The sequence below is a fragment of the Calidris pugnax genome, unplaced genomic scaffold, assembly GCF_001431845.1.
Source record: "Calidris pugnax isolate Ruff unplaced genomic scaffold, ASM143184v1 scaffold161, whole genome shotgun sequence".
NCBI classification, from domain to species: Eukaryota; Metazoa; Chordata; class Aves; order Charadriiformes; family Scolopacidae; genus Calidris; species Calidris pugnax.
Genome location: NW_015090955.1, coordinates 1359268 through 1384690, shown reverse-complemented (window position 1 = coordinate 1384690; position 25423 = coordinate 1359268). Strand labels below are relative to the sequence as shown.

Genomic DNA, 25423 nt, shown 5'->3' with positions numbered 1-25423 from the left:
CCCCCCCCCCCCCGCCTTTCTTTCACTGCTTTCGGCTCCCGGGGAAATCACAGTGTGGATATGATTAAATTATAAAGGGTGAATTTTGTTATCCGAATGCGGAGTCCTGCCTAAGTGCTAAATAACGCCGATATTACAATAATTAAGTTATTAAATAAGCGTTTCCCAACTGCTGCTCCCGGACCTCTGAGCCACCGGGCAATCAAAGGATATTGTGTAATTGAGTGATGCGATTGCTCCGTTGCGCGGCCCCGGCTGGGAATGATGCTTCGTGAGGAAGCAAAGCACGGGGAGAACTCCCAGTAACACCAGTGGAAAGCTGCAGTAACACTTTTCAGTCAAAGAGTTTTTGAAATAAAAATGCAGTGATTTGCCAGGTGATGTTTATATTCAAACAGGCGGGCAATATTTTATATCAAACTTCATGGGCAGTAGCATCCACCTGCTGAGACTCCATCAGAGCAGCCACTCAATAGAGAAAGGACATGGAGCTGTTGGAATGGGTCCAGCAAAGGGTCACGAAGATGACCAGAAGGATGGAGCCCCTCTGCTGGGAGGGGGGGCTGAGAGAGTTGGGGGTTCAGCCTGGAGAAGAGAAGGCTCCGGGGAGACCTTAGAGCCCCTTCCAGTTCCTCAAGGGGCTCCAGGAGAGATGGGGAGGGACTCTGGATCAGGGAGGGGAGTGATGGAACGAGGGGGAAGGGTTTTAAGCTGAAAGAGGGGATATTGAGGTGAGATCTGGGGAAGAACTTGTTTGGTGTGAGGGTGGTGAGAGCCTGGCCCAGGTTGCCCAGAGAAGCTGTGGCTGCCCCATCCCTGGAGGGGTTCAAGGGCAGGTTGGAGGGGGCTTGGAGGGACCTGGTGTGGTGGGAGGTGTCCCTGCCCAGGGCAGGGGGGTTGGAACTCGATGATCTTTAAGGTCCCTTCCAACCCAAACCATTCTATGATTCCATGAGTCCTGCTCGGTGCCATAACTGGAGGCTCTTCAAAGGGCTCTGTTAATGTGTTACAAACCCGTGTTTTCCCGGCACCTCCTGGAAAAAAAAAAATCATAAAGGCACTGGGTGGAGGCACGATAACGACTGACTCAAAGAAACACCTGAAAAGATTATCTTTGACAGAGCACAAAAACGCTTTAGTCTCAGCTTATGTAGAACCTGTGTTCTCGGCTGAGGTTAAGGGAAAACATCATTAATACCTCGGTCGTTAGGGCAGGGCTGTAAGTGCTGAGGCTGGGTCCTGTGGATGCATCAAACGGAGCTGTTATTTAAAGAAAAATCCTGCAGCTCGGTGGGAAATGCTTCCCCGGCGTGTACCACCCCGCAGGTTCACAGCAATACCTACAAAATGCAAAAATAGACTAAAACTGCCCAAAAAAGGGTGATTATTAGTCAACCACGAGCAGGTTTTTCCCAGATCTGGGTAGTTTTCCCTATTTCAGGCACATGGCACCCTGCTTGGCAGACGGCGATGCTGGAGAGAGCCAGGTGGTTTGAGAAACCTCCGGATCCTCATGGCCAACAGCTGGGAAACCCCTGTTGACCAACAAGAGGTGTTTTCATTTTTTTTTTTCCCTTAAGGAAGCAGGAAAACATCAGAGGGAATGATAAACCGGCCAGTTAATTACTGCTTCTCTACCTGCCTGGAGAGATGATGCATATCGTGATTGCTCGTTACCCACAGAGGTGAGGACGGATTCACCGGTGCCCATCCAAAGGTCATTAAATCGATGAGTCTTTTTCCTAATTGGCTTTGGCTCAGCCCTGGGATGCGGCCGGTCACCAACCGGCTTCGCCGCCGGGCTACGGTTTCATCCCGGCCCCTGAAAGTGAATCACATTGAAATTAATCACAACAATTAATTAGGTTTAGGCTCGGCTTCTTCAGTGGAGGCTCCTGCGACCGCAGGGCTGACCCGCTGCCACCGGCCTCGTGGCACATGGGATACCCCCCGGCGGCCGGGGACATTCCTGGAGGGATTCCTGCGATTCCTGCCGGGGAACGCTCCCCGCTGCCTGCCAATTGGGGATATAAATAATGGAGCAGTGATTAGTCCTTTCCTATTTGGACGGGGAGGAAAAGGGATGGGAAACGGTGCTATTTCTGCAGGCAGAAACTCTCTGGCAATTAAATAAGGGTGACCACCCCCAGCAACGCTAATACTAATGCGTGGGGTTTATTTTTGCTCTCAGTTGCTTCACCCAAACACGGGCTGAGGAATCTGGAGCCTTGGATTTGGGTTTTACACCCATTTTTACCTTCGCTTTGTCAGCATCCTTCCCTCGGCGGCTGTTTCAGGACCGCTCTCCACATCTGCTTAGGTTTTTTTTTTAGCATTAATTTTCCTGGGTTGGGTTACACAAATTGAGGCTTTGTTAGTCTGAGGCTCGTGGAAAGTTCTTGTTTCCTTGGGTCTCTCTTCCTTCCAAGTAACCGTTTTTCAGCCAAACCAGACCAAACCCAGCAGCTTTACATACGATCCGTGCAGAGATACAGGGAATATGGGATGCTCCCCCGGGGCTGACATGCCTCGCCGCTGAGTTACAGTTTGTGTGTTTGAATAAAATCCCCCTCTGAAACAAAGGAGCAAAATTCCTTTGGCTTAACATCCTTAAACCCTCAAAAACGCCCCACTCAATAATCTCCCCAGAGCCCTCCTCGGCGCTGACTTCCCAGCCTGGTGGTGAAGCAGCATCTCCTCCAAAGCCCCTGGTGATCTCAGCATCCTCATCCCCCTTCCCATTCCCTGCCTGAACCTCCTCTTCGTCAGCCTCGGAGGTGGAAAAGGGTGATTTATTCCCCCCAGACCCCGCAGGACCAACAGGTACCTTCTTTTTGAGGCTGCCATTGACCAACCAGCCAGATTCAGGGGTTAAACTGGGATTACTGTCGCTCACCCGCAGCTCTGACCCTCGCACGGCAGTTTGAAAAAAGGGTATTTAGGGCAAACCAGGCTGCTGAAAAAAGTGGGATTTTTAACAGTGCCTCCCCCAAATTGGTTGGGTTTTAACCCAGACCCGTGTGCTGGTGCGTGAGCACCGTCGGGGCGATGGGATTAGCAGCTGATGAGTTGTTGCAACCCCGGTTGCATTTTTGGCCAGCAAAGAGTTTCTGACTCCAGCCCATCCCTTTCCCCGCACTCTCCCAGGGTTGCGCCAGCGTCGGGGCTGTTCCTTGAGAACTGGGAGCAGAAAATCCATCCCTGCCTGCCCGTGCCCTGCAACGGGCACGTGGGGAAATGGGCAAAGACACGCCGGCTGCCCCGGTGACTCCTCCGGTGACTCAGATCCTCCCTCCCCCCCGAAACACACCCCGGTGTTTGCGTGAAGACACGAAGGCTGCGCCTCTTCCCACATCACGGGGGTGTTGCTCGGTGGAGAAAGGGCCGGGTTCCTCACCGGGGTCTCACCTCAGGCCGTATAAGGGAAGCCCTCGGATCGTGCAGGGAATTGCATCAGTCACCGCCTCACGCCGCAGAAACAGAAAATATTTGGCAGGTTGGCTGCTGTCGATAATGCAGGAGGAATGAGTTACATCAGCAGTTACAACACCTCTCCACAGGTTCATTGTTGCCTTTAAAGGTGGTTTCTCCTCCTCAAACAGTGGGTTTTTTCACCCCTTATATTTTCTACCAATTCTATCAGTTCATGTGAAATAGGAGCTGCTGCTTAAATCCAGCACCTTGTCCCGTTGCAGGTCAATTCCTTTGCTCCAGGCACTTTTTCAGCGATAAAAATCTCATTTTGCCACATTTGGGGGGGTTTGCGTGCATCAGCAGAGCTAAACAGAGCTCAGCCACAAAGAGGGATGCTGCTCAGGTGTTTGCTCGACATCTACAGTTGTCCTCGGCCCATCAGCAGAGAGTTGGGGATGCAAAGGATGGACGGAGGCTGGTTGACTTTAGAATCATAAAATCACAGAATGGTTTGGGTTGGAAGGGATCTTAAAGATCATCGAGTTCCAATCCCCCTGCCCTGGGCAGGGACACCTCCCACCACACCAGGTCCTTCAAAGACCCCTTCAACCTGGCCTTGAACCCTTCCAGGGATGGGGCAGCCACAGCTTCTCTGGGCAACCTGGGCCAGGCTCTCACCACCCTCACACCAAAGAATTTCTTTATCTCCCCTCTTCCAATTTGAACCTTTATCCCTTGTCCTGTCACTGCACTCCCTGACAAAGAGTCCCTCCCCAGCTCTCCTGTAGCCCCTTCAGATATTGGAAGGCTGCTGTAAGGTCTCCCCGGAGCCTTCTCTTCTCCAGGCTGGACAACCCCAGCTCTCTCAGCCTGTCCTCACAGCAGAGGGGCTCCAGCCCTCTGGTCATCTTTATGGCCCTGCGCTGGACCCGTTCCAACAGGTCCATGTCCTTTCTATGTTGAGGACTCAAAGCTGGACACCACAGTGCTCCAGGTGGGACCTCGTGAGCACTGAGCAGAGGGGTAGAATCACCCACAACCTGCTGGCCACACTTCTTCTGATGCAGCCCAGGATGGGGCTGGCTTTCTGGGCTGCCACTGCACACTGCTGGCTCATGTTGAGCTTCTCATCCATGAGCACTCCCAGGTCATCGAATCATAGAATCATCGAGGTTGGAAGAGACCCTTGGGATCATCGAGTCCAACCATCTCCCCTACTCTACAAAGTCCTCCCCTACACCATGTCCCTCAGCACTGCATCTAAACGGCCCTTAAACACAGCCAGGGATGGGGACTCCACCCCCTCCCTGGGCAGCCTGTTCCAATGCCCGACCACTCTTTCGGTGAAAATTTCTTTCCTAATGTTCAATCTAAACCTCCCCTGTTGGAGCTTGAGGTCCTCCTCAGGGCTGCTCTCCAGCCATTCTCCACCCAACCTGTGTTTGTGCTTGGGATTGCCACGTCCCTGCACTTGGCTTGGTTGAACTTCATGCGATTTGCACTAACCCACCTCTCAAGCCCATCCAGGTCCAGGTCTAGCACATCCCCATCTCCTCTCACCTGGGCTGGGGATGATCCTCTCTATGGAGACGGTGTAAATATTTTGGAAACAAAAGCTTTGCACCAGGTGCGACCCAAAAAGGCGGGTGAACTCAGGAACCAGGGATGCAGCAAGAGATAAAGATGCTGAGAGCGGCTGCGGAGCATCCACTGGCTCGGAAAGGTTGAGACACGCCGGACTATTTCCTGGGAGACTGTGGCAATACTCCTCGCTTCCTTAGTAACCAAATATTTGCATCTGTATTGAGTAGAGCAGCAAATATGCATCGATAAGCCCGTGCAGGCTGCCACAGGTGTGTTGCAGGATGCAGTGATTGCTTTGGCAGCTCCTGGAGAATAATCACAGGATGCCGCCTCGTTAATTTGTGGATGCCCAAGTGCGCGGCATCAATCCCGGCAGCGCGGAGCTCTCCATCCTGCAGGCAGCAGGTAGACCCTGGCCTGATTAACTGAAATGTGGAACAACTTTCAAAGAATTCCCATCTTTTGGGAAAAGACAGGATGTGATAACGATTTCTCTTCTCGCTGTCCCCCCCTGCTTTGTGGCCCGCGCTGGGTTGAGCAGCGTTCGAAGCTCAGAGCACAGAAGATGGTTATTGGGATGTATTTTTAGCTCCCGATCTAAATCTCTCTTCCAGAAGCCATTAACTGAGTGTTTTCATTTCTTGTACTATGGGGTTTTTAGCCTGACGTGTTTTACACGACATGGGATGAAGTATAAGCTTCCTGCTGGGAGCTGGTGATGGGAGCACTGGATGTAGATGCTTTGGGGACCCTGCTCCGCTCCGGGCTGGTTTTCTTCCGAGCATCCTGCATCCCTGCTGCTCCGCTCCGGGCTGGTTTTCTTCCGAGCATCCTGCGTCCCTGGGATGCTTTCACTGAATTTTAGAGTTGGAAGGGACCATAGAGATCATCTAGTCCAACTCCCCTGCTGAAGCAGGATTGCCTAGAGCTTGTCAGAGCATGTTACTCAGGAGCATCCAGGTGGGGCTTGAAAATCTCCAAGGAAGGGGACTCCACACCCTCCCTGGGCAGCCTGTTCCAGGGCTCTGGCACTCTCACCGTGAAGAAGTTTCTCCTCATATTTGAGTGGAACCTCTTCTGTTCCAACTTGTGCCCGTTGCCCCTTGTCCTCTCACTGGGAACCACTGAAAAGAGTCTGGCTCCCTCCTCCTTCAACCCTCCCTTGAGATACTTGTAGGCATTGATAAGGTCTCCCCTCAGCCTTCTCTTCTCCAGACTAAAGAGTCCCAGCTCTCTCAGCCTCTCCTCATCAGGGAGATGCTCCAATCCTTGAATCATCTTTGTTGCCCTTCGCTGGACTCTTTCTAGTAGTTCCCTGTCCCTGTCCCTCCCTGTGGCCTCACCAGTGCAATGCTTTTGTCACCTTCCTTCCTTCTCCACCAGCCTGGGACAACAGGGTCTGCCATACAGAGGGGATCCTGTTTCCTATCACACCCTGGACCACTCCAGCCCTCCGCCTCCCATCCCGAACCCGGAGGGATGCTCGTGGCCATAAGAAAACTTGGTGTCAGCGGAGTGAGTCGATGAGCTGAAGCTTTCAGAGCTTGAATTTCCCAATGTCCCGGGGTGTTTCTGAAGGAGAGGTCCTTGGGTGGAGCACCCTGACAGCCAGACGCCCAGATTTCAGTGGTTCCCAGCCCATAATGCAGCCCGGTGGCCCACGGCAGGTAAATGCCTTTCCACTGCGCCAGCTGATGCAGTCACCCAGCTCGTTGTATCAAAACTGCTTACAGCAGGGAAAATAGGGACCCAGGGAAGAGAAATATTAATGACCAGGCACTCAAGGAGATGCGCCTTTAATGTCTGATCTCACCATTTGGGAATTAGTTTGTTGTCATCAAATATTAGGAATAATTAAAGGACGGCGCTGGGTTTAGAACGCACTCGTATTTGTTCATTAAATAAGATTAAAAAAAGGGCCGGGGAGAAGCTGCAGGGATTAAAGACCCGAAGAAGGGCTGGTGGGGTGTCCCAACATGCAGATGCAAGTACCAATGCCAACGCAGCAGATAACCAGAGACACCGACGCAACACACCGCCACAAACACCCGTTTTTCTCCTGAAAAGGAGATTTTATCAGCCGGGCACACGTGCTGTCCTCGGGCACGGGGTTGGGCTTTCACTGCCATCCAGGGCTGTCATTTGGGTTCAAGCCCTAGAGGAGACTTTGGCCTTTGCAGGAGCATCCCCAGGCCAGTGTCCCCAGCTCGGGGTGAGGACCCAGCACCCAGGGTTACTGAGGTCCTGTTGCTGCAACACTTGGGAAAGAACAAGCGCTAAGCGGGATCATCGTTAATAGCAGTAATTATTGGGGTTATCGTCATTACGGTAAAGATCTCTACATCTAAGCGATTGGAGCTCATTAATTAGCAGGTTTCCCTGGCTGCCCTGCCCTCTGCCTCCCTTCCCAAATTAAAACATCACCTTTATTCCTCTGCTGCCTTCTCCAGCCCTCACCGCTTCCCCAAGATGCAAAAGATGCCAGACCCAAGACCAGCTAAAACACGATGTTCTTGATATTTCTCTGTACTTTTTAAAGAAGTCCAGTCTCTCTTCATCTACCAAAGCTGAACATAAACCATAAATGGCCTAATTTTTGCAATTTCAGCTTAATATATGCCCTTCTCTCTATCATACGCCTTCCCCAGTGGAAAGAGGCTGTAGGGTGGGTGTTATCTCGCTTCCCCAGTGGATCAGACTAACACAAAAAAAATAATCAGTGTATTCCCCCTGTGGAGCAGGTCGGGGTTAATCACAGCGGCCCCAAAAAGCAAACCTGGGCTCTCTACATCGAAACCATTTCTCCTGCAGCCCCGGGGCCTCCCTGGGCATTTGCAGGTCACCGAGGACTCAGTGGAGGGTTGCACCAGGCTTGGCTGGAGCTTGCCCTCAGCTCGGTTATGATTCACCTAAAAGTGGTTTGTATTTTAGAAGGGAAGGGAGAGGGCTGAGTCAGGCAGAGGAGTGTCGGGGCGGTGGCACATTTCCAGAAGGCAGCCCCGGCTTTTTTGGAGTGGGAAATCCATCCTGAGGTGACGTAGAAAGGGGCAAGAGAGCTTTGCAGCACCTGGACACGTGAATTAGGCAACAGGGGAGGTGTCTGATTCCTCCCGAGTCCGTGGCAACGGGGGGACAAAGGGAGAAATCACTGCAGGGCAGGAGAGGAGTTTTGGGGAGAGATCGTAACTCCTGCTGTAAACGTGGGACCTGTAAGGACAGAGCCCGGATGCAGGGAATAGCACTGAGCTCAGGATTATCCTGCTCTAATAAAAGCTTAATAAGCACTATGAAAATAAATAAAATCTTTCAAGAGGCAGCAGCTAAACCTCTCTATACTTCTCAGAGGGCTGAAAGCCATGTTGCCCATCCCCGTCTCTGGGGATGCTGCCTTCTGGGGGGCAATGCCCAGGGTCCCCTAAACTGCCTCAGGTCTCAGCGTTAAAACACAGTGCAAGAGCTTCCCCATAACATGTCATTTGTACCATTTTATTTTTAATTTTAACTAATAAACATCTCTTCTTACCAACACATTCCCCTTCGGGAGGGGGAGAGGGATCTCTGCTCTTCTCTGGGGTTTTGATAAAAGGGATGGAGCTGGTGGTTCCTCCCCAGGCTGAGCTGTCCATGTCAACTAGTGGGATTAATCCTGACAAAAGAACTCCAAATGGGGGGGTTAATAATTATTTTTTTTTTCCCTTCTTGGAAACAAGCAAGGCAGTAACTGTTCCTGGAGGCTCAGGAGGTTGTGGCTGGCTTCTCCCAGCAACTTTGTGTTCCAGGGGGTACAAAGCAAGACAACCCCTGATTTTGTACTTAACTCACCCAAGCATCTTTTCCAGTGGTCCTTTGTGAACTACACGGCTTGTTTTTCTCCGTGCCTTTGATTCCGTACGTGTGAGTCAAGAATCATCCCTCCTTGGGGTGATAACACGGCCAGGCTGCACCCCAGTGACGTGCAGCAAACACATCAAGGCCAATCTGATTTTCTTCTCCGCCAGTGACGTGCAGCAAACACATCAAGGCCAATTTGATATTATTCTCCAGAGCTGGGCAGGGAGCAGGGACATGACCCAAAGAGGGGCTCCCAAACAAGCTCCCACGGACCATGGGAAGTCTCCTGGGAAAGCTGTACCCCGGGCTGGCAGGGTGGTCGCTCCCCAGAACAGCCAAAACCCTGCCTGGTTTCACTCGTGAATTTAAAACCAATTTGGGAGTCTGGACTTGGTGCTTTTTGGACTCGTTTACGTCACTTCCCTGCTCGGAGGACATCCAGTCCAGCCCTTGAGCTCCACGGGGCATAAATCATAGAATCACAGAATCTTCCAGGTTGGAAGGGACCTTAAAGATCATCTTGTCCAACCGTCAACCTCACTGACAAAAATAGACACCCACACAACAAACAAGGAGCATCATCACTAAACCATACCTCCCAGCACTGCATCAACCCCTCTTTTGAACACCTCCAGGGATGGGGCCTCAACCACCTCCCTGGGCAGCCCATTCCAATGCCTGAGAACCCTTTCAGTGAAAAAATTTTTCCTAATATCCAGCCTGAACCTCCCCTGGCGTCACTTGAGGCCATTTCCTCTAGTCCTGTCGCCTGTGACTTGGGAGAAGAGACCGACCCCCACCTCTCTACACCCTCCTTTCAGGGAGTTGGAGAGAGCAAGAAGGTCTCCCCTCAGCCTCCTCTTCTCCAGGCTGAACACCCCCAGCTCCCTCAGCCTCTCCTCACAAGACTTGTGCTCCAAGGGCTGGAGTGAAAATAGGGCTGGCCCAAAAGGCAAGGCTGGGGCAGGGAGGGAATTTTGCAGAAGATTCCTTTTATTGTCACTGTCTGGTGTGACAATGCCCTCTGTTTGCACAACGAGCACCACAAGGGTTGTGCTCACGGCGCGGTGAAAGCCGTTATTCCTGCGACAGAGACAGCACGGGCCGGGCTGACGGAGCTGGGTGTGATCTTCCTCCAGGAAAAGGTCCTCAACAGCCAAAAAAAAGAACTTGAGACTCAATCCAGGTCTGTGCAGGCGAGGGACGGGGACGGGGCAGTGTCCATGGGGCAGCTGGTGGTGCTGAGAGCAGGGAGGGAGAAGATGAGGTTTGCAGAGCCAGGAGCTGGTGAGGGGAGGTTGATAAAACGCTGCTGCAGCAGCAGGGACAGTCCAGCCCTATGCCCTGTCCTTCGGATGGAGCAAACGGAGGGTCTTTCCCTTGGAATTAGCCACCCAACATGGAGAAAAGCCTCTGTGCTTCCCAGAGTTGGCCTTTCGGGCATCTGAGGAGGCATTCTTGGTAAAATAAGAACATCAAACCCCGTGGCAGCAAACATGACACAAACGTTTGTGCCGGTGTGAGCCCCGGCCCGGCCGTAGGAGCTGTTTTCATGTGGTTCAGTGGGGCTTGTCTGGTGTCTCGTTTCTTTGCTGTAGGCTCCTTGAGCAACATCTCCCCATCATCTCCACAGAAACTGGTAACACTTTTGTATGAAAGGGTTTTTTCCTCTTTAACACGGAGGCAGCCTTCAGTATCCCACACATAGGAAGGCTCCCCAAAAGCTTTGGAGAAAGGGAAAAGAGGCTTCTTGCTCTTAAGTTTCTGCACTGGAGGCTGCAGCCTTGAGATAGAAGCTCCACCAAGGTCTTGCTGAACATACATCATCCCCGTGTCCTTCCCCTGCCTGAAAAACAAGCCGCGCGGACGCGTGTCCAGGGAGACAAATCACTTTTCCTGCAACGGAAAAAGTCCAGGGAATCTTTTATGGCATCGAAACGTGGCAGCTCACGGTGTGTTTATGCTCGAGCAGCTCTAATCCAGCGCTTGTTTGAAAACACTTCCAGGCAATTGGAGGAAGAGACAAAACACAGGAGAGAGACTTGGATGGAAGGGTTGGTGGCAGGGCAGGGAGGAGCGGGAGGAAGGCTTCCCTTCCTGGTGGGACAGCTGTTGGAAGGAGCATCCAGCCACACAAAGCTTCCAGGAAAAGGGAAATAGAATCATAGAATCATAGAATCATTGAGGTTGGAAGAGACCCTTGGGATCATCGAGTCCAACCATCTCCCCTACTCTACAAAGTCCTCCCCTACACCATGTCCCTCAGCACTGCATCTAAACGGCCCTTAAACACAGCCAGGGATGGGGACTCCACCCCCTCCCTGGGCAGCCTGTTCCAATGCCCGACCACTCTTTCGGTGAAAAATTCCTTCCTAATGTTCAATCTAAACCTCCCCTGTTGGAGCTTGAAGCCGTTCCCTCTCGTTCTGTCACTAATTACCTGTGAGAAGAGACCAGCACCAACCTCTCTACAGTGTCCTTTCAAGTAGTTGTAGAGGGTGATGAGGTCTCCCCTCAGCCTCCTCTTCCTCAAACTAAACAGCCCCAGCTCCTTCAACCGCTCTTCATATGATTTGTCTTCTAGGCCCTTCACTAGTTTCGTTGCCTCCTCTGCACTCGCTCCAGCACCTCCAGATCTCTCTTGGATCGAGGTGCCCAAAACTGGACACAATACTCGAGGTGTGGCCTCACCAGTGCTGAGTACAGGGGCATAATCACAAATACAAAGTGAGGAGGGAGCAGGACAAAGGAAACCATCATGAAATACAACGGAGAAGGTCAAGAGCGTCTCATCTTTGGGGAACAAGCCCCAGGAGCCAGGCAGTTTTGTTCAGGTACCACTCTTGTGGGATCACAGAGGCAGCAACAAATGAATTCAGGTTCACGGGGGCCGTTTTACCTGCAGCTGGGGTGAGAGCCCGGTGTGTCCCTGCCGAAGCCTCTGCCCGGGGCAGGGCTGGCTGCTTTGTTCTCCCTGGGAAGTGTCATTCCCAAGATTAATTAATAAACAGTCACCGGAGTTTGACCCAACGTGAACAGCCATTGCAAGGACATCACACCATCTCGGGGAATCTCTTGCTCATGAAGTCAGGTTCAAAGAAATTCACAGGTTACACTGCTCTCATGCACTGAAAAGGAATCTTTTTCCCCCAAAACATCCTTTACAAATATACCACTTTTTTTTGGAGAGGGGGTTGACTCTGTATTGTTCGGCTAGTGGGTTGGTTCATCAGTTTTGAGTCATTTTACCGGCTTTGAGGCACTTTCCCCTCAATCTTGCTCCTCTCTTACTTCTCATCATGAAGTCAGGTTCAAAGAAATTCACAGGTCACACTGCTCTCATGCATTGAAAATGAATCTTTTTCCCCCAAAATATCCTTTGCAAATATACCACTTTTTTTTTGGAGAGGGGGTTGACTCTATATTGTTCAGCTAGTGGTTTGGTTCATCATTTTTGAGTCATTTTACCCAGTTTGAGGCACTTTCCCCTCAATGTTGCTCCTCTCTTACTTCTCACTTAAGTAACATGCTTCCCCCAAAAGTCTTTGCTGACTTCCCCAGCCCTGGCTGTGGGGGATTTTGCAGCCTGGAGGGCATTGCTTTTGTGCAGAATTGCGAACGTCTGAGCCTCTGTGTGTGGCCTGCCTCAGCTGAAACTTTCCAAAACACTTTTCTTCTGTTCTTGTCCCTCTCTAGGTCTTCTGGGGTTGTTATTGTTAGTTTTTAAGTCCCTCCCAAGCTATTCTGCTCTGCAGAAGCACTACCATGCTGTTCCCACCTTCTTTTCAAATCTGGCTTCCCCACAAATCACAGCCCTCTTGTGCTCTGAGCAGGGAGGCACTTGATACACCACCTTTATTTTCCAAAATCCATCTCTGGGCCTTTGCAAAACCCTCTAGAAGAGCTCTGAGTAGTTTACTGCAACTGTGCTTATACTGGAAAGGACACAGTTTGTGACCTCCTTTTAAGATCCTACTTCCTCACAGTCGTAATAACATCAGTGAACAAACAGCGATCACGTTCTGCTCCTGCTCAGCTTAAGGACCTGCTGAACCAACTGCAAGGGTAGAGAAAGAATTATTTTGCTGGTATAAACTTTACCAGTTCCTACAACAGCAGAGACTGTTTTTGCAAAATACCTGTGCCAGCATAAATGGAGCTACACCAGGATCTGCATCAACAAAAACCCGAGCTACGCTGAAGTTACCTCGTTAGGAGCTAGGCACCCTCCTTTCAGGGAGTTGGAGAGAGCAAGAAGGTCTCCCCTCAGCCTCCTCTTCTCCAGGCTGAACACCCCCAGCTCCCTCAGCCTCTCCTCACAAGACTTGTGCTCCAAGGGCTGGAGTGAAAATAGGGCTGGCCCAAAAGGCAAGGCTGGGGCAGGGAGGGAATTTTGCAGAAGATTCCTTTTATTGTCACTGTCTGGTGTGACAATGCCCTCTGTTTGCACAACGAGCACCACAAGGGTTGTGCTCACGGCGCGGTGAAAGCCGTTATTCCTGCGACAGAGACAGCACGGGCCGGGCTGACGGAGCTGGGTGTGATCTTCCTCCAGGAAAAGGTCCTCAACAGCCAGAAAAAAGCACTTGAGACTCAATCCAGGTCTGTGCAGGCGAGGGACGGGGACGGGGCAGTGTCCATGGGGCAGCTGGTGATGCTGAGAGAAGGAGGGAGAAGATGAGGTTTGCAGAGCCAGGAGCTGGTGAGGGGAGGTTGATAAAACGCTGCTGCAGCAGCAGGGACAGTCCAGCCCTATGCCCTGTCCTTCGGATGGAGCAAACGGAGGGTCTTTCCCTTGGAATTAGCCACCCAACATGGAGAAAAGCCTCTGTGCTTCCCAGAGTTGGCCTTTCGGGCATCTGAGGAGGCATTCTTGGTAAAATAAGAACATCAAACCCCGTGGCAGCAAACATGACACAAACGTTTGTGCCGGTGTGAGCCCCAGCCCGGCCGTAGGAGCTGTTTTCATGTGGTTCAGTGGGGCTTGTCTGGTGTCTCGTTTCTTTGCTGTAGGCTCCTTGAGCAACATCTCCCCATCATCTCCACAGAAACTGGTAACACTTTTGTATGAAAGGGTTTTTTCCTCTTTAACACGGAGGCAGCCTTCAGTATCCCACACATAGGAAGGCTTCCCAAAAGCTTTGGAGAAAGGGAAAAGAGGCTTCTTGCTCTTAAGTTTCTGCACTGGAGGCTGCAGCCTTGAGATAGAAGCTCCACCAAGGTCTTGCTGAACATACATCATCCCCGTGTCCTTCCCCTGCCTGAAAAACAAGCCGCGTGGACGCGTGTCCAGGGAGACAAATCACTTTTCCTGCAACGGAAAAAGTCCAGGGAATCTTTTATGGCATCGAAACGTGGCAGCTCACGGTGTGTTTATGCTCGAGCAGCTCTAATCCAGCGCTTGTTTGAAAACACTTCCAGGCAATTGGAGGAAGAGACAAAACACAGGAGAGAGACTTGGATGGAAGGGTTGGTGGCAGGGCAGGGAGGAGCGGGAGGAAGGCTTCCCTTCCTGGTGGGACAGCTGTTGGAAGGAGCATCCAGCCACACAAAGCTTCCAGGAAAAGGGAAATAGAATCATAGAATCATAGAATCATTGAGGTTGGAAGAGACCCTTGGGATCATCGAGTCCAACCATCTCCCCTACTCTACAAAGTCCTCCCCTACACCATGTCCCTCAGCACTGCATCTAAACGGCCCTTAAACACAGCCAGGGATGGGGACTCCACCCCCTCCCTGGGCAGCCTGTTCCAATGCCCGACCACTCTTTCGGTGAAAAATTCCTTCCTAATGTTCAATCTAAACCTCCCCTGTTGGAGCTTGAAGCCGTTCCCTCTCGTTCTGTCACTAATTACCTGTGAGAAGAGACCAGCACCAACCTCTCTACAGTGTCCTTTCAAGTAGTTGTAGAGGGTGATGAGGTCTCCCCTCAGCCTCCTCTTCCTCAAACTAAACAGCCCCAGCTCCTTCAACCGCTCTTCATATGATTTGTCTTCTAGGCCCTTCACTAGTTTCGTTGCCTCCTCTGCACTCGCTCCAGCACCTCCAGATCTCTCTTGGATCGAGGTGCCCAAAACTGGACACAATACTCGAGGTGTGGCCTCACCAGTGCTGAGTACAGGGGCATAATCACAAATACAAAGTGAGGAGGGAGCAGGACAAAGGAAACCATCATGAAATACAACGGAGAAGGTCAAGAGCGTCTCATCTTTGGGGAACAAGCCCCAGGAGCCAGGCAGTTTTGTTCAGGTACCACTCTTGTGGGATCACAGAGGCAGCAACAAATGAATTCAGGTTCACGGGGGCCGTTTTACCTGCAGCTGGGGTGAGAGCCCGGTGTGTCCCTGCCGAAGCCTCTGCCCGGGGCAGGGCTGGCTGCTTTGTTCTCCCTGGGAAGTGTCATTCCCAAGATTAATTAATAAACAGTCACCGGAGTTTGACCCAACGTGAACAGCCATTGCAAGGACATCACACCATCTCGGGGAATCTCTTGCTCATGAAGTCAGGTTCAAAGAAATTCACAGGTTACACTGCTCTCATGCACTGAAAAGGAATCTTTTTCCCCCAAAACATCCTTTACAAATATACCACTTTTTTTTGGAGAGGGGGTTGACTCTGTATTGTTCGGCTAGTGGGTTGGTTCATCAGTTTTGAGTCATTTTACCGGCTTTGAGGCACTTTCCCCTCAATCTTGCTCCTCTCTTACTTCTCATTTAAGTAACATGCTTCCCCCAAAAGTCTTTGCTGACTTCCCCAGCCCTGGCTGTGGGGGATTTTGCAGCCTGGAGGGCATTGCTTTTGTGCAGAATTGCGAACGTCTGAGCCTCTGTGTGTGGCCTGCCTCAGCTGAAACTTTCCAAAACACTTTTCTTCTGTTCTTGTCCCTCTCTAGGTCTTCTGGGGTTGTTATTGTTAGTTTTTAAGTCCCTCCCAAGCTATTCTGCTCTGCAGAAGCACTACCATGCTGTTCCCACCTTCTTTTCAAATCTGGCTTCCCCACAAATCACAGCCCTCTTGTGCTCTGAGCAGGGAGGCACTTGATACACCACCTTTATTTTCCAAAATCCATCTCTGGGCCTTTGCAAAACCCTCTAGAAGAGCTCTGAGTAGTTTACTGCAACTGTGCTTACACTGGAAAGGACACAGTTTGTGACCTTTTAAGATCCTATTTCCTCACAGTTGTAATAACATCAGTGAACAAACAGTGATCACGTTCTGCTCCTGCTCAGCTTAAGGACCTGCTGGACCAACTGCAGGGGTAGAGAAAGAATTATTTTGCTGGTATAAACTTTACCAGTTCCTGCAACAGCAGAGACTGGTTTTGCAAAATACCTGTGCCAGCATAAAGGGAGCTATACCAGGATCTGCATCAGCAAAAACCCGAGCTACGCTGAAGTTACCTCGTTAAGAGCTAGGCTGAAGTTCCCTCGTTAGGAGCTAGGCTGAATGAAGTTCCCTCATTAGGTAAGCTGGAGAAAGGTACTGCACACTTTAACATCCTTCTTTGTGCCAGTGAGGTAAGAGCTGGGAAGCAAAAGCTGGGGGACTGCCTGGCACGCTGAGCTGGGGCTGAAGGAGAAAAGATGTATTTTTTGGTGAAAACACAGTAATTAGATAGCAAAGCAGCCTCCTATTCCTCTCCTGTTTCCCCGAATCCCATGAATAGCTCTTCTCTGGAGCTTAACCAGTCAATCTACCAGAAATGCCAAAGTTAAAATGCATTGGGGTTTGTCTTGTACCTGAACTCTTCATATTGCAAGAGGCTTTAGAACCACAGTCATAAAACTCTGGTTTCTTATTACCTGCTCACTGCTGCTTTCAGGAGTTACACTGATTTGAAAGGTCGTTTACTCAAAAAGTGTTTTTACTATTGGTGAGCAACGCTCGTGCGCCCACCCATCACCGTGCTCCAGCTGCTTGTCTGGAGAGAAGACTGCTAGGTTTGACTTTACAGTGCTTTTAAAACAAGGTGTGTTTTTCTCTTTTATGTGGTTAAAGGGCAGGTGAAACGCAATATCGCCGCACTAAAGAACAAACTCCACACGTTCTCCCCCCTCCTGTACCTTCAAAAGGCAAGACAGATTTACCCAAGTGACAAAGCAGCCCACGGACACGGCCTCGAGTCCCTCACACAGACACCAACCCAGACTTCTCGAGGTGACTTGCTGCTCAGTGCTCCTCCCCAGAACCAAACCCGAGTGCCAGGAGTGACATAAGCACCCACGGAGGTGAGAAGAAAAACACTGTGCCTTCACCCATTTGTTAATTGCCAAATCATAATGCCTGCTCAACACTAACAAAAGGCATCAAATAAGTCGCCGGGTTATTCAGCCTCTAAACCAATTATTATTTATGGGATGGGACTGCGTTAGGATTGCGGAAATTCAAGTTCAAACAGAGACGAGGAAGACAGGGAAAGCTTTATTAGATTCCAGCTTCACCAGGTGTCAGCTGGGTTACAGGACAGCAGAACTGGTGGCAAAGGTAAGTTACCAGCATGCACGACTGGGTGAGAAAAGGCAAGGCTGTATTCAAAGCAGGTACTTGGCTTCGGGTCAGGGCATGCACACCAAAACGCAAGCGATCAAAAAGGGGCAAAGTGGCCGGTTCCAAAGTGTGCAGGGTCTGGTTTCCATGCATTTGGCTGAAGCTGAGAATTTGACCAGAGAGAGAAAATGAATTCCATGTGAGTAGCATCACTCTGAGAGGTAATGTTGCCATCAGTGCTCCGCGACCGGAGGCAACAACATGCAGACTTGCTTTGAATACAGCCTCGGTGGGAGTCGAGTCAGGAAAGAGCCCGTGACATGCCCCGTGCCTGGGAGAGGGGTCACGCTGTGGCTGGGCCAGCTGCCCTCACCCAGGTGAAGAAGGGGTGGAAGGAAACGGTGTCCTTGCAATCCATAGGTCTCTAAGGCTCGTGTCCCACAGGGGGAAACCTGCTCTGCGTGTACAATCAGTAAAACCAGTGTCAGTCTCCTTTCCCTGCTCGCTACGAGCCTTTTGTTTCCCCGTGTCTCCTGGTCCAGACTCTGGGCTGGACAGAGCAGCAGCTCTGAGCCCCGAGAGAAGGAGCTCTGAAAGAAAAGATGAGAAAGAACCTGGCGTTTAGGCTAGTGCATGGTTAAAGTACTAGTCAAACCCATCTTACCCATTTGTTCGATTTATTTAACTTCAAAGAGGTGCACACTAAAGCATTAAGATTTACTGGTTTTGGATTCCTCTCTGTACAAGGTCTTTCAACCGGCTTGAATACACAAGGCTTTACAGATAGAAGCGCTGAAATACAAGATAAAACAAATCTAAATCCCAAATCACTCCAAGAAGAAAAATTGTAGAAAATAAAAAAAAACCAAAACAAACAAAACCAACAACCAAAAAACTGCAGCACTCCTGAGGGAAGGGACAGACTGCACAAGGAGGAACACAAAGGGATGGAAGGCAAGCTAGTGTAGTCTCTCCCAACGCTTCTCTGTGCTGGCGGCTCAGGGGATGGAGTTCAAAAGGTCCTTGAGGAAGCTGTCGGGATCGCTGATTTCTGATAACAGTCCTTTAAACAAAAGAAGACAATAGGGAATAATTAGATTCACAAAGCGGTTTGTCCTGCCCACATCAGGGATTTGTGCAAGGGCTCGTGTGAGTTAATGACAGCTGTGATGTTATTTTAAGTATGGAGGAGAGGAAGATAAACCCTCGCTGGATGCACGTGCAGAAGGGCCAGAAGTGTGTATGTTAAATCCATACGGCGCTTGCTCTTGTGCAACAAGGCTACTACAGGGACCCTGCTGGCTGGCAGCTCCGTAGCTCGGACAGAGGCCTGGGGCACAACTAACTTGTGAGAGAAGTAAGAGTAGCTTGTCTGCACGTTCATTTTCAGCATCTCCTGACTCCTGGGGATACCAAAATCCCTACAGCAGGAACTCTCGCTGCACAGAACTGCTGCCCCTAGTACATGGTCATAGAATTACAGAATGGTTTGGGTTGGAAGGGACCTTAAAGATCATCAAGTTCCAACCCCCCTGCCCTGGGCAGGGACACCTCCCACCAGAGCAGGTTGCTCCAAGCCCCCTCCAACCTGCCCTTGAGCCCCTCCAGGGATGGGGCAGCCACAGCTTCTCGGGGCAACCTGGGCCAGGCTCTCACCCCCCTCACACCAAACAAGTTCTTCCCCACATCTCATCTCAATCTCCCCTCTTTCAGTGTCAAACCCTTCCCCCTCCTCCTAGGGCTCCCCTCCTTGACCAAGAGGCCCTCCCCATCTCTCCTGGAGCCCCTTGAGGGACTGGAAGGGGCTCTGAGGTCTCCCCGGAGCCTTCTCTTCTCCAGGCTGAACCCCCCAACTCTCTCAGCCTGTCCTCAGGGCAGAGGGGCTCCAGCCCTCCCAGCATCTTTGTAGCCCTCCTCTGGACTCATTCCAACATCTGTTTATGAGCCTTCAAAGCACATACACCCAAACCCACCCTAAAGCCCCGATGCAAGCCTATGTTTAACAGGGAATGACCCGCAGGATGAGGTGAGAGAAAATTTTCCCATCTGGGGATGCTCAAGTGTCTCCCAACTGTTTCTGAAACAGCTCAGGCAGTAGCTGGAGTGCCCAGGTCTCCTCCTGTCTCTGCCTCGCACAAACAAGCTGGTGCGGCAGCGTGAGGAATGCTGCTGTCACGGGTTGCATAAGGCAGCCTATAAAAGGGAAAGCGCAGACTCACCAGCCACATCCAAAAACTCGGAAAATGTTTCGACTGGCATGAACTCCTCCTGGAAGGTTTTCAGGGCCTTGTCTGCAGCTTCGTGTATTGGCATGTCATTGTGTCGTATGAATTCAGCAAGAGAGTAGGACCAGCCTCCCTCTGTGTTACTGGTAGGCACCTTCTGCAAGAGGGGAAAATGGGACCAAATCAGTCCAAAAAATAACTATTTAGAAGAATAACTGCAAACCGCGCATGAACTCCTCCTGGAAGGTTTTCAGGGCCTTGTCTGCAGCTTCGTGTATTGGCATGTCATTGTGTCGTATGAATTCAGCAAGAGAGTAGGACCAGCCTCCCTCTGTGTTACTGGTAGGCACCTTCTGCAAGAGGGGAAAATGGGACCAAATCAGTCCAAAAAATAGCTGGTTAGAAGAATAACTGCAAACCCCAATGCCTTCTCCCGTTGCTCTCGGACTTGCAGCCTCTGCCTCTTGTAAACAAGCCACATCGAAAGAGTTACCAAATATGTGACATTATAATCTTTTTGTACAGAATGCAAACAAGGTCACGGGCATTTTCTCACCCTAATTATTTAACCCTCTCTGGAAGCTGCAAGTTTCTTGCTGTTGGATGCCCCTGCCTTCCTTCCTTCCTTCCTTCCCCAGCTGCTTCCCAGGTGCAGCTCTCCATGTCCTCGCTTCAGTGAACCACAAACAGAAGAAATAAGCAACTACACAATCCAGGAGGAGAGCAGCAAAACGGCAAAGCCAATGCTCTAGACACTACACCACAAGGCACACCATAAGCACAGGCAGCCTCTTGTGGCCTTTGTGCTCATACAAAGTGAAGCTTTACGTCTACAAGAATCTTGGAAAAAGGGGTTTCAAGCTCTGCCTTCTCACAGAATGATACAGGGTTGGAAGGGACCTCTGGGGACCATCCAGTCCAACCCCTGGCCAAAGTAGGTCCACCCAGAGCAGGTCCCACAGGAACGTGTCCAGGGGGGGTTGGAATGTCTTCAGAGAAGGAGACTCCACCACCTCCTTGGGCAGCCTCTGCCAGGGCTCTGCCACCCTCACAGCAAAGAACTTCCTCCTCATGGTGAGATGGAACTTCCCATGTTCAAGTTTGTGCCCGTTCCCTCTTGTCCTGTCCCTGGGCACCACTGGAAAAAGCCTGGCCCCATCCTCCTGACACCCACCCTTGAAGGATTTAGAGGCGTTGATCAGATCCCCCCTCAGCCTTCTCTTCTCCAGACTGAACAGACCCAAGTCCCTCAGCCTTTCCTCAGCACAGAGATGCTCTAGGCCCCTCAGCATCTTTGTAGCCTCTGCTGTCCCCTCTCCAGCAGTTCCCTGTCCTTCTGGAACTGGGGAGCCCAGAACTGGTCCCAGTGCTCCAGCTGGGGCCTCCCCAGGGCAGAGCAGAGGGGCAGGATGACCTCCCTCCACCTGCTGCTCACACTCTTCCTCATGCCCCCCAGGATGCCCTTGGCCTTCTTGGCCACCAGGGCCCATTGCTGGCTCCTGGGCATCCTGTTGGCCACCAGGACTTCCAGGTCTTTCTCCTCAGAGCTGCTCTCCAGCAGGTCCCTCCCAACCTGTGCTGGTTTGGGGGGGTTATTCCTCCCCAGGTGCAGCACCCTGCACTTGCCCTTGTTGAATTTCATCAGGCTCCTCTCTGCCCAACCCTCCATTTCAAAAGCAGGGAGTTGCTCAGGTTAGAGAACTTGTGTGTTTTTTCTTACCTTGAACATGTTGTAAATGAGATCTACTAGGGCCCAGAAGAGAAGGCCGGAGCGGTACGTTGCGTATTCCTTCACTGTCTTATCCGCCAGTCTAGGAAGATAATGAAATCAATCTTGGAGTTAATCACTTTACTACGCTTTGGTATCCCATATGATGAATAGAGCGAAAGCTGAAACGGCCCCAAAGCCCATCAATAACACGCAATAACACGCATGGGGAATGGCTCTGGGTAAGCTTTCCTGTGTGCTCTTGGACACGAAACAAACACTGGGCATCCACAGCTTCTGCACATTGATTCCTACAGGAAATTCCTTTACCAGCTGTGCCCAGTGTAACAGTTAGCCAAAAAAACCTTACTTCACAGGAAGAAAACAAGCTCGGAGGGAAGCGGATTGCTAAGACTCTGGAGGAAGAAAACAGGAAGGTTGGAAAAAATAAAGCACAGCCCCCATTTGTCTGGTCACTGCTTGGGGTACAGCTGGCTCCTGAAGAAATAACTAGATCTAGGTTTCAGCCACAGTCTGGATCAATGACAGAGAACACATTTTTGCTTCTAACTCACAAAAGCATTTTCAAAAGACTCTGAGGGAAATATCTTGCCCTTGAAGAAATGGAGGAATTTCCATTTTCTCTCTTCTCGGTTATTCTATCGCCACGAAAGGGCTTCTTTTGGTAATTCAGCATCTGGTTGAAGAAATGCTATAAAAGGTGGAGAGCTGTCCTGGGATAACAGCTCCCAAAGTTTATGGGATTAATCACCAACAGGTTCTGGCAAGGCGGAACCTCCTGCCAGCAACTCTAATGGGTTTGGAATTTTCTTGCATGTGTTTCTCAGGTACATCTGCCTCCCTCACATGCTGCTTCCTGCTCACCACTTAAAAGCTTTGGAGAGAAAAAAAACAACAAACCCCTTTTTTTAATGCATCTAGGACCAGCTCAGCTGCCACTGAGGCAAGTCAGCAAGACAAAAGAAAAGGGTATCGTCTGACCACGGCCCCAACTCCAACCTACCATCAGTTGGGGTTTTTTGGGGGAAAGTGAATGTTTTGCTGCTCTTATTTTAAAAGGCTACATTTGTGTGTCTGCCCTTAAAACGGACAGCTTGGTAGGTGGCAGCCTGCTTGGGCTGCTAGGCTTAATTATTTAAAGGAAAACCAATTAGTAAAGGTGACTAAATTTCCACGGGAAGAACAAGCAACTTAGAGCGAGGCTAATTCTAGACTCCCAAATACTGCAAGCCAGAGTTTCTTTTTGTGTGAATGGTTTTGATCTAATTGGAGTCTGCTCCTTTAATTGAAAACTAAAAGGCCCTTGTGGGTTAAGTGTGGTAGCCACCTCCTGGAACAGCTACTTCATCTAATAGCTGCTGCCTTTTCATTAACGTAAGCTGGTTGAGGCTCATCGGCTACGCATGGATCGCCAGCGGAAAGTTAGACATGAACACTTTGGGAGCTTCACTTCTCTCATGAATATTTTAGAAAGGTCACAGTCAGGAGCAAAGAAAAAAAAAAAAAACAAAAAAAACCAACCAAAAATCAAAAGGATGTTTTCCTCCCAAACTCCAGATGAAAGCTGTACTGCAAAGCGTCGATAGGATTTTTCTCTTAACCAGAATTCTTGGTTTATGTAACGAGCAGGTAATCAGGCACTTGATTCAATCCTTTGGAATTTGTAAACTATATATAAAAGAAGAAACCTGCAACACTCCTATCTATCCTGGTAATTTAATCTTTGGATTTAAATGCAAAGTGGTTCTAAAACCCAGAAGGTGCTGAGTATCCCACACTTTGGTCCTGCAGACAGACTGCGATAGCTGTAGCTCCTGGCAGAGCCAGAAGACATTTTGGGCTAAATCCTCCTCAAATCTGCCTTACGCTGACTAATCCAGCTGAGCGGCTGGATAAAACACCTAACCACGGGACAGGGCACAGGCTGCATTTGTTGCCTTCACTTAAGTACCAGGGAATGCAGAGTATTGCCTGTGTCTTCATTAATAAGATTTACAGACTCTTTTTAGGACCAGGAGCTGATCCTCAGCTGCTTTTAGATGTGCTGTTGGTTCCTACAGCCACTTCTCTCCATCTCCCCCAGGAAAGGGAGCAGTGAGTCCTGGTGTGTCTCTAACCTTCAGCCCACACCACCCCGGTGTGCTCTGAGCGGTGGAGCTCCCAGATAACACCCTGGCACTGCATCACACGTGGAATGCTAATTTTAATCTTTTGTATGCAGACATATTACTCTGATGTTACAGACACTGGCTTCCTCTTTGCCTACAAATTCAGGATATTGGCACTTATCTGCAGAGCGTTTCACCATCCATCGCCCTCTTCCTGATTTTCCACAAGAATAAATAAGCACAGAGCTTGGAAATAAGAATTGCCATATTTCTATTTCTGAGAGGTATTATCAGCAGAAGGCTTTGTGCTCTCTTAGTTTGCAGGGATTAAAGAAAGCCCTTGAATAAACCTTGACATAATTCCCGAGGACTATTTCTGAGTGTCTTCCCCTGAAATTCCACAGATTGGATGGTTTAGCTCCAAGTTTCTTGCTATGTCCGTTTCAATATACTTTGATTACATACATGCTCAGAGATCAGCTGGGAAAGAAACAGAATTATTTACTGAGGGTTTTAAAAAACACCAAACATCCACAGCAAACCCACAGAGGGTCTTGGCTTTCCCGGTCTCTTTCACAGGTCACACGAAAAAGCTGCACATCCTTGTGTCCCAGAGAACAGTCCTCCTGGATAATATCTCCTGTAACTCTTAACCTCCCCCTTTCCCAGAACTCGGGCAGGGCAGTGGAAAGAGGAGACAGGATCAGAGAGCAGGGCTGAGCTGGAAGAGCAGAAACCAGCACAGAAATCAATACAGGAGCCCCTTTAAGGGCTCTCTCACTTTTGATGCCTCTAATAGCATTGATGCATGCTGTGTTGTGTGTTCCGACAATGTAATGACTTTATCAAGCACATAATTAATGTCATCGGCATAAGAATGCCCTTTAAGGCGACTTAGAATAATAATGAATTTATTCCTAATTATGACAGCTATTTAAAATCATCTTTTCAGAAACTGGAATTCCCCCTTTCTTCTCTGGAAATATGTGCTTTTGTCAGGCAGGCACAGCCACTTATTCTTGTATTTCAAGTGCTTGACAGCTGCTATTGATTTTTTTTTTTTTCTTTTTTAAAAGCAATGGCACTTGATTTCTATTTCTGTTTTTCTATTTAAGGAAGCTGGTGCACTGATCAAAAGAGCACAGAAACAGCTTCTTTAGGGAGGCAAGAGAGCAGAGAGCACGCTAGCAGCTCGGAAACAGCACGCAACACAAACTACTACAGCGTTTCACTTGAGATGGGGGGGCAATAAGCATCTTGCAGTTCACTCCTAGAAAAAGCATCATTTCTGCTCAGCAGCTAATTGATCCACTCCAAAAAACATCCAGAATTGAATGTTCCTGCTCATACCTCTGCGATGCTGAGTACAAAACTACTGAGAAAGGTTAATAAGAGCTGTTCTAAAATACACATGTTCCTGTCCTTGGATCCCCACAAGCTGCCGTGGGGCTGTGACTGCTGTGAGGGTCACAGAGCGCGGTGGCAGCGGTGGAGGAGGAGCAGAGCTCCTGGCTAACCTGCTGGCTCCCCCTGGTGACACCACTCGCGCGTGAGAGGTGATGAGGAGCCTCTTGAGGATCTCCACTCGCATGGCTTTCCACTTCTCCGGGGGCGAGATGTGCAGCGCCAGCACGGTGTAATAATGGGGCCCGTCCACCTCGTAGGCACTCTCCACCCACTTCTCCTTGGGGTGCTCCATGAAGCTCTGAAGGTTCTTCTCCTCCCTTGAAGTCGCTCGAGTTCTGAAACACAAGAAAAGCTTCAGCAGCTGTTCTGGCTCTTCAATGTGAATCTGCTGTATCTCAGGAGCTTTGAGGTGCCACACTCAGGAAGTCCCATATAGGAAAAAGCACTGCTAGCTTTGCATTACCAGTTTTTTCCCAAATTCATCCACTGGTTGAGTATTTGCTCCCAGTGAAGCATACCAGCCTAGCAAATTCACTTCTGTGGATCACAGAATGGTTTGGGTTGGAAGGGACCTTAAAGATCATCAAGTTCCAACCCCCCTGCCCTGGGCAGGGACACCTCCCACCAGAACAGGTTGC

The 25423-nt window shown here is 50.2% G+C and overlaps 2 protein-coding genes across 2 annotated transcripts in view; both read right to left on the bottom strand.

Moving 5' to 3' along the window:
* IFFO2 (intermediate filament family orphan 2) overlaps window positions 1–457 on the bottom strand; it is a 38316-nt gene extending 37859 nt beyond the window's left edge. The window contains exon 1 of the mRNA XM_014952036.1: window positions 422–457. Coding sequence (XP_014807522.1) covers window positions 422–457 — 36 coding nt within the window. The remainder of the gene's footprint in view (window positions 1–421) is intronic.
* A 16778-nt stretch (window positions 458–17235) lies between these two features.
* Window positions 17236–25423, bottom strand: part of UBR4 (ubiquitin protein ligase E3 component n-recognin 4) — a 101725-nt gene continuing 93537 nt past the window's right edge. The window contains exons 102-103 of the mRNA XM_014952035.1: window positions 19536–19698; window positions 17236–18379 (exon numbers count right to left, since the gene is read on the bottom strand). Coding sequence (XP_014807521.1) covers window positions 18315–18379; window positions 19536–19698 — 228 coding nt within the window. The 3' untranslated portion in view covers window positions 17236–18314. The remainder of the gene's footprint in view (window positions 18380–19535; window positions 19699–25423) is intronic.